Raw genomic sequence first — 8,589 nt, forward strand, 5'->3', positions numbered from 1 at the left:
AGAATTTTTCTTAATTGATATTCCTCTTAGCCTTTTGTTTTTTTTTATAATTTTTTTTTATTATTTTCTTTTATTCTCTATGCATACAAAAAAAAAATTTTGAATTATCACAATTTTATTACATCTATTGTATAAATTTTCTTTCCATTATTTTCTACTCATAAAAAAAGTTGGAAAAGTCTAGAGGGCCAGCAATTTTATTAAATTTTGGCCAGCATGTAACCAGCAGAGAAATGTGAGCCATTGGATGAAATTTCACACCAATCTCACACCATCAAATCATTATTGATGGCTAGTTGATGGCTAACAATCACAAAAGTTGTTGTCCCGTAACATTGCTCAAAAAAATTTACATCTAGACAAGCGAGGGGACAAATAAAATGTGGGAAGGGGGAAGTAAAAACATTGGAGTTTCCACAAATTGGATTGCTGTAATCGCACAAATTTGTTCGGAGCTGCCTAAGACTAAGGCCATTGTTTTTCGGTTTTTCCTGCATCCCCTCCGTCATTTTCTTCCCTCTCTGTCTCTCATGGCCTTGGTTCTTCCCCTTTGCACTATGTTTACATCCTCATTCTTCTCTGCCATATAATATTCACATATATAGATTTGTTGTATTCTCATTCTCAATCAAATTTGAAACCCAATATCTATAAATATAGTCCTTATATTATATTGTATAGTATATACTTGTGTTGTAAATGGCCAATGCATCTGCTTTCTTCACTCCTTCGGTTCCCAAGTTCGGAGAGACAGTTCCCCCTCTCAATCTCATAGCCATTCATCGATTTCAACGATTCTCCGCCAAAGTTGTTTGCTTTGGAACTATCGAAGGAGCTGGCAAGCATGCTTCCGCTGCTTCCCCTTCCCAATCTCAGCTTCCCAGGTCGGCTTTTCTCTTTCTCTTTCTCTTTGTGCGCGATCTGAACCCATGCCATGCAATTCTTCCAAATATTTCATTCAGTCCTGTATTTGGCACCCCATCAATTTTGACATCGATGCTCGTCCTCATTCTAGTTCTAGGTTATAAATCAGGTTTTGAGTCTTGTGTTTTCTCTACTCTGCAAGAATATGGGCAGAAAATATTCATCTCTGTCTTTTTGTTTCTATATTTATACCTCAAAGACAGGATCCAAACTCATGCAATTTATGATTTTCTCTTACAGTTATCTAATAAAATACAATACAATGTTCTAAACTCTACAGGCTTGTCGGTAAAGGTTGCAAGTTAGTTGGATGCGGTTCTGCTGTGCCAACTCTTCAAATTTCTAATGACGACCTTTCAAAAATGGTTGATACTTCTGATGAATGGATATCTGTTCGCACTGGGATTCGTAGGCGGCGAGTTCTTTCAGGTTAGTTTTGGAATATGAAGGTTAATCAGAACGTTTTAAAAATATTTCTGGAGATCTGGGCTCATATTGCTTCATGACGTGCATGCAGGCAGAGATAATTTGATAGCTTTAGGGGTAGATGCATCTAGGAAAGCTCTTGAGATGGCAAATGTTGACCCTGATGATCTTGACCTTATATTGATGTGCACGTCTACACCAGAGGATCTATTTGGTAGTGCTCCACAGGTATGGGTTCAGGATGTATCATTGTAGGCTCATAGCCAAGTAATGCATAGTTTTACATTAGCAAATTTTTAGTGATAAATTAATGGAGCATTTGACCAATAATGGTGTTGCCAACTTCTTACAAATGAATTGAGTATTGAACCTATTCCTGTATTCATATCTTTGTAACACTGGGTATCCAAACTTTGCTTTCGTAGCCTCTCCTATTGCTTTAACTTATGAGTTTCAGATACAAAAACAACTTGGCTGCAAAGCAAATCCATTGGCTTATGACATTACAGCTGCATGTAGCGGATTTGTGTTGGGCTTAATTTCAGCTGCTTGTCACATTAGGGGTATAAATTTGTTTATTTTGTTGACTCAATACTTGCTCAATGCAGTGAAGATAATTGTCCTTTCTCTTTATGGATGCAGGTGGTGGATTTCGTAATGTTCTTGTTATTGGGGCTGATGCTCTGTCAAGATATGTTGATTGGACCGATAGAGGGAGTTGTATTCTCTTTGGGGATGCGGCTGGTGCTGTGCTAGTACAGGTAATTTTATATCTTCCTGGAGTTGTCCAACATTAGTGACAGTGTTCAGTTACTCCCCCTCCCCCCCCTTCCCCCTCTTTTTTCCCCCTCTCCTCTCTCAGCTAATAATGTTAGTTTCTTTCTCCCTTATATTTTTCTTTTCTTTATTTAAAATGAAGGCAAGGTTGAGAGCTTTCTAAAAATGCTAAACAATAATCCTTAAAGTAACTATTTAGCACTACAAATAATTAAAATATACATGGTGCAAAGTATGCTGTCTCTATCCTTTCCCTCGGTTTTGTCGTTGCTTAAGAATGCCAGTAAGTGATGCTTTTAACATTGTAGGCCTGTGATACTGAGGAAGATGGTCTATTCGGTTTTGATTTGCATAGTGATGGCAGTGGTCAAAGGTATGTATTTTTCGTCTTAATAAGAAGAGTTGTTATCTTCTTTTTCTGAGCTAGTTAATTAAACTCATACCCTCACTTCATGTAGGCATTTGAATGCATCCATTAAAGAACACGAGACAAATACAGCTTTGGATTCAAATGGATCTGTGTTAGACTTTCCTCCTAGGAAGTCCTCGTATTCATTTATTCAAATGAATGGCAAGGAAGTCTTTCGCTTTGCAGTAAGATGTGTGCCTCAATCAATTGAATCTGCCCTTCAAAAGGCTGGTCTCCCTGCATCTAGCATTGATTGGTTACTTCTCCATCAGGTACAAATATCTATCACTATATGTGTGTTTTTGTGAAAGTATCAAGTTACACTAATGAGCTAAGATTTAGTTATACAATTCAAATAACTTTAAATCTTTAAAATGTAATTATACAATTCAAAAAATATTTGTTACATTAATTTTTTATGTATACAAAAAAAAAATGATTTTGGATAACATAAAATTATATGGGAATGGATCCTCTCATGTAGACTTTTTAATAATCTTGTCATGTATGATGTTTCGCAATCTATTCTCTCATGTTATGTGTGTTGTTTGAGTTTCATGTTTTGAATGAATGATGAGAGATCGCACATTAAAGGATCCATGTCCAAAACTTTATGGATATGATCTATAAGATATAAACTTTTAATTTGGAAGAACATTATTTGGTAGTGGAAGAGGTACTTAAACTCATGGCAGTGTAACTAGATGTTGACTATAAATATATAATGGGTGAACAAAACGGATATATCTTTCTTAGCCCTTCGTCCCCAAGGTAGCTGGTAGCAGGTTTCATCGGTGCCTTTGTTTTCTAGAAAACTAAAATGTCAAATATAAGCTAACATGAAAGGGTGGGGAACCTGAGCTATCAAATAAATACAGCAATTCATTAGCTGGCTAGCTACAATATGGGTGAATACTGAATGGAAAAAGGAACCCAGTTGCATGCACTAACAGTACCCACTTATTAATTGCAGGCAAACCAGAGGATTATTGATGCAGTTGCTGCTCGCTTGGAGGTTCCCTCGGAACGGGTGATATCAAATTTGGCTAATTATGGCAACACAAGTGCAGCTTCTATTCCCTTAGCTTTAGATGAAGCTGTTCGAAGTGGCAAGGTTAAGGCAGGGCAAACTATTGCAGCTGCCGGCTTTGGTGCGGGTCTTACTTGGGGTTCAGCAATTATTCGATGGGGCTGAGAGCTTGTCTTGGATGGCAGGGACAGCAAACACAGGAGAAAGTGAGGTGCAGCTTCAGCTGCCCAAGTACCCCGCCCAATCTCAAATTTTTAGGAACGGGGTTTTCGGAAACTGCAGTGCAGAAAAGTAACATGCAGCACTTCATGAACTTATTCTTTCTTTGTTTTTTGGTCTTATTCAGAGTCGCCTTGGTCAGGTCTTCTTTCATCAAGTACAATTTTATTTTTCAGAGGCAGGCATGTATTTGTCATTCGAATTGATTGCAAACGAGGCTTACTATATGTTTCTAAGCGGGACATGTAAATAAAAATGCGGCACTCAAAAGTGTCTGCATGTTTGTACTTTGCACTATAGTTTAATCCTAACCATGTCAGGAGGACGTTACTACGTTATATGCTTGGAAAGAGTGGATCAGGTTCGGACAATGAATCAAGTTATAAACCGATAAGCCATATGATTACTACTCAGCAAATATTATTATTTTAAAATATTAATAATAATTTGTATCTATATATATAAAAATGTGTACATATAAAATATATAATTTGTATTTATATTTATTTGAATTTGTACACAAATTAACATGGTTTATATCCATATTTATTAAAATTGACACACATAAATTAGTATAATTTATTTATTGAAAATAATTTAACATTTGTGTTAGTTAAATATTGACCAAAATTAATAAAAGAATACCGGTATCTAAGACCTTTTGGCTACCCAATACTAACTAGGATGTAATGTTAATTGGGAATGAAATTGGTGCAAGGGTGAAGTTATTAAGGCATCACAGTCGCATAATCCTTCTTCCATCTCAATCATGCTGAGATGGTTTTCTTTTTTAATATGTATGTAAGTTAACGAAAATAAATATATTTGGCGGATATTCCAAAGAAAAGGAGAGTAAAAAAAAAAAAAACACAGTTGTATTTGACCTTATACGTATTTAGAATATAATCATATGAATATTAATATCAATTTAGTTGTTAACTCACTAGTTTGATTTAAGTAAATATTATGAATATCATGTATTTGTGTATAAATATATATAGTGTTTAATTTATTTTAATATATATTTTATATTTTAATATAAACTTTTATTTTCTAAAAGTATTATTTGATATTTTTCTAATATTTGCAAAAATTATATCAAAATAAAATTTTTAAAATATTTTTTGAGAATATATATTTGATGTTAAGTAATTTTAATTGTGTTTTAAAATATTTTAAAGATGGAAACAATTTTATTAGCGAGTTTAAGTGTGAGGAGGGACCAGTTTTATAGAGGGAGAAAACAAAACATGGGACGGTTGATTCAGTGTTCACCAAAGGCGTCGCTTTAGGTGCACTTGTCCCTAAAGCTTAACAGGATTACGAATGGACGTCACCCATTCAACTCTAACAGATAATGCACTCTTTCTTTCTTTTATTTTCTTCTCTCTCTCTCTCTGTAGTTTGAACTAAGCGAGAAATGGCTGTTGCTATGGCTGCTTGCAGTCTTGGGCTTCACTTAACTACTGCTGACAACAGCTTCAGCATCAGACCTCTGGATAAAACCATTAGCATTGCTAAAACATGTTACATTCTTCACAAAACAAGGTATGAATCATGAACCTGCTAGCTTCATACACATTTAAAACTTGAACGATTCTTATAATTTTGGCAGATGGTCATCTTCGAGAATTACAATCATCCGTCGAGCAACACCTCTAACCGATGTGATGAAGGAGGTATTTAATTAAATACAGTAGCATTTGCACGTGTGAAAGGCATGCACTAAACTAATAAATAGTAATAAACAGGATGGAAATCAAGGTGATGCGGATGCTATCGTTCCTACTCCCATTGTCATAATAGATCAAGATTCCGATCCAGATGCAACCGTCGTCGAGATTACCTTTGGTGATCGCCTTGGCGCTCTTCTTGACACTGTCAGTACTTATCAATACTAACACTACATTATGTATTTTATTCCTACACCATTTATGACGCTTCCATGTGCTGCCGCAGATGAATGCGCTCAAAAATTTAGGCCTCAATGTTGTTAAGGCAAACGTTTTTCTCGACTCCTCTGGCAAGCACAACAGGTTTTCCATTACCAAAGCGTAAGTATTGTTATAGCTACCTACCCACTATACCTCTTGTATTATGAATGCCTTAAGTATTTTAACTAGCAGTCTCTGTATTTAGCAATAATCAGTGGAGATGTATAACCATTTATGTAGCTTCCATGACCATTGGCACAACAAATCTTGCTTGACCTTTATTTGAAAGGAAAATTATCTTAAGGCTAAGGCCTTTATTCTATGCAGTGATACCGGAAGAAAAGTAGAAGAGGCAGAGTTGTTGGAGGCAATCCGTTTGACAATCATAAATAACTTGATTCAGTATCACCCGGTATGCTTCCTTCTGAAAGTATAACTATTCTGGTTTGGTTAAACGACATCAATTCTTCTAATTAGATCAACACATGTATATGTATCAAGGAATCTAGTGCCCAATTAGCTCTGGGAGCAGCTTTTGGACTTGTGCCTCCAAAGGAGCAGGTAAATCATGAATTTTTCATTCTTTCCTAAGCAGCAAGTGCATCAGTGCATGCATATATGTCTCTGAATTGAATTGAATTTGAAAAAATGATCAGGTAGATGTGGACATAGCGACCCATATAACAATATCTGACGATGGCCCTGCTAGAAGGTGATGGATGCTTAATCACTTGTTATTATGTTCCAAACAGAAAGTTCTGATTACAGATTATAGTGTTGTCTTGCAGTTTGCTGTACGTGGAGACAGCTGATCGGCCCGGATTACTGGTGGATCTGGTTAAGATCATCACTGACATTAACATTGCTGTTGAATCCGGGGAGTTTGACACAGAGGTACTTTATAATTTATGTGCAAAGTAATTAAGCTCCGAATGACACACAAATATATGATATATGTATGTAGGGGCTGTTGGCTAAAGCAAAGTTCCATGTCAGCTACAAGGATAAAGCCATCATCAAGCCTCTCCAGCAGGTCAGTACTTTTCTTGATTAGTATATTCATTCATACAGATACACGCATTGTGATAAATGAAATACAGAAACTTTTTTATGTTTTTCATAATGGCAGGTTCTTGCTAACAGCTTGAGGTATTACTTGAGGCGACCTTCAACGGAGGAAGCCAGTTTCTGATTCAGCCAACGCCTATGCCTGCGCTAACGTTATGGATCGATCGGTGGAATCTGCGTATAGCCTATAATATCCAACTTCATTCCAATAGCATGGAGAAATTCAAGTGAAATATAGCATGTCTTGGCAATTTACAGTGCTGGACATGTATCATATGGGCAGCAAGATATTAATATGGAAGTATGGAACCAAATTTAAAGCCTGATCCATGCTCCTTACTAATTACTATGCTATTGCTATCACACCTCAGTTGCCAAATGCCAACTCCTGCTATTAGTTCTTAGCACTGTATAAGTCCCATTCCATTATTGATGATATTTGCTTTCATATGTCATTTATTGCATCTACTACAAAATCAACATTAAAAGCTTCATTTCTTTTATGAAAAAAAGTAAACAAATTAATCTGTCGGGTAATGTTAGAGAGACAAATTGAGTTGATCCTGTGATTAACATTATAAGCAACACGTTAATTATCTTAAGTTGATGCAGAGACATGCTAACAACTCAAATTTCGAATTAGTGGACGCTAGCCAGATGCCAACTTCAAGTTGCAAAATGACTCAAAACTTAGAGCATATATGCCTTTGATTCTCCTTTTTGAATTTCCCTTATTCGATTTGCGCTATTTGCTCTATTGACATATGACAATGGCAAAACAAAAACTATTCGCGTAACACATGTTTGGTTAATCATCTTCTGAAATCTGAATAGGGGAATGCTAGGGGAACAATGACTTTGTTGAACAATGTGAACAACCACCAATCAAATAAAAACACACTACACCTCCAAATTAAACTTCTAAATTTTAATATTAAAATAACCATCCGTACACTAATAAAATGAACATCCGATATATCTATTGTTTACATTGTTTAATATTTTCATTGTTTACCTATACTTTTCCATCTGAATATCATTTTAGACTTTAGTGTGCGAATCGCGGGAGGTTTTCTTTTGTTGGAATTAAAAACCATTGCGGTTGCTGGGAGCCGCTCATTTTTGTTTAGTGAACTGTAGATTTTTACGAGGAGGTTCTTCTTTGTTGGTTCGTGATACTGCAAATTTAGGTTGGATGTAATGTACACTGTCAAAACAGGTAATTAAAATAGGAAAAAGCTGTCTACCATGTTCTTATGGAAGGCATCTCACAACATCATCCATGTAAATAGTAACCTTGTTAAAAGAAAAATTATTAAAACTCAGGAAGAAAAAACGGCAGAGCATGAAATGCAACACTTTCTGAACTACGATAATATCATTTGGATTGACCTTGTTTGGGATAAAACATAAAAGTCTGATGGAAAGGGCCTATCATTTCCTGTATGAAAGGTCTTAATCTATTAACAATCTTTTTTATTAGTATCTTATAAAAAATATTGCATAGGCTAATGGGGCGAAACTCTTCTATGCCAGATAAATAATCGATTTCAGGAATCAAAACACCTAGAGTATCAAAAAGAGTGTGTTATTTGGTGAACTTTAAATTGCTATAAATAATTAGGAGTATATTTTGATGGTTATCAGTGACTAAGAGAATGGGGGGTTGAATCTTAGCCCTTTTTTTGAGTAATATTTTTTTGCCTTTTTAAGAGTGTTTTAGGAGATATTTCTACTTTTTGTCTCGTCACTAGTCAAGAGACATTTTCTTTTTGTCTCGTAACCGATAAGAAGATATTTTT

At 35.5% G+C, this 8,589-nt stretch overlaps 2 protein-coding genes across 2 annotated transcripts; both read left to right on the top strand.

Moving 5' to 3' along the window:
* The first annotated feature begins 382 nt into the window (after positions 1-382).
* Positions 383-4,082, top strand: LOC112771002 (beta-ketoacyl-[acyl-carrier-protein] synthase III A, chloroplastic). Its single transcript, XM_025815536.3, has 8 exons — positions 383-884; positions 1,205-1,353; positions 1,442-1,578; positions 1,808-1,913; positions 1,993-2,111; positions 2,436-2,500; positions 2,586-2,808; positions 3,510-4,082. The coding sequence occupies exons 1-8, from the start codon at positions 700-702 to the stop codon at positions 3,729-3,731; spliced, it is 1,206 nt and encodes a 401-aa protein (XP_025671321.1). The 5' UTR covers positions 383-699; the 3' UTR covers positions 3,732-4,082.
* Positions 4,083-5,020: 938 nt separating this feature from the next.
* On the top strand, positions 5,021-7,242 carry LOC112772905 (ACT domain-containing protein ACR11-like). The gene is made up of 10 exons (XM_025817918.2): positions 5,021-5,333; positions 5,401-5,464; positions 5,537-5,665; positions 5,745-5,839; positions 6,047-6,131; positions 6,221-6,280; positions 6,376-6,431; positions 6,508-6,613; positions 6,684-6,752; positions 6,849-7,242. The coding sequence occupies exons 1-10, from the start codon at positions 5,206-5,208 to the stop codon at positions 6,909-6,911; spliced, it is 855 nt and encodes a 284-aa protein (XP_025673703.1). The 5' UTR covers positions 5,021-5,205; the 3' UTR covers positions 6,912-7,242.
* Positions 7,243-8,589: the final 1,347 nt, after the last annotated feature.

Source organism: Arachis hypogaea, chromosome 18, assembly GCF_003086295.3.
Source record: "Arachis hypogaea cultivar Tifrunner chromosome 18, arahy.Tifrunner.gnm2.J5K5, whole genome shotgun sequence".
Classification (NCBI taxonomy): Eukaryota; Viridiplantae; Streptophyta; class Magnoliopsida; order Fabales; family Fabaceae; genus Arachis; species Arachis hypogaea.

What these genes read in the sequence shown, in the direction of transcription:
- LOC112771002 (XM_025815536.3), top strand. Translation starts at nt 700, where the DNA reads ATGGCCAATGCATCTGCTTTCTTCACTCCTTCGGTTCCCAAGTTCGGA. An exon ending in TAGGCGGCGAGTTCTTTCAG is followed by an intron (nt 1,354 to 1,441) that starts GTTAGTTTTGGA and finishes ACGTGCATGCAG; the next exon opens with GCAGAGATAATTTGATAGCT. An exon ending in CTGGTGCTGTGCTAGTACAG is followed by an intron (nt 2,112 to 2,435) that starts GTAATTTTATAT and finishes TTAACATTGTAG; the next exon opens with GCCTGTGATACTGAGGAAGA.
- LOC112772905 (XM_025817918.2), top strand. Translation starts at nt 5,206, where the DNA reads ATGGCTGTTGCTATGGCTGCTTGCAGTCTTGGGCTTCACTTAACTACT. An exon ending in TTGGCGCTCTTCTTGACACT is followed by an intron (nt 5,666 to 5,744) that starts GTCAGTACTTAT and finishes GTGCTGCCGCAG; the next exon opens with ATGAATGCGCTCAAAAATTT. An exon ending in TTGTGCCTCCAAAGGAGCAG is followed by an intron (nt 6,281 to 6,375) that starts GTAAATCATGAA and finishes AAAAATGATCAG; the next exon opens with GTAGATGTGGACATAGCGAC.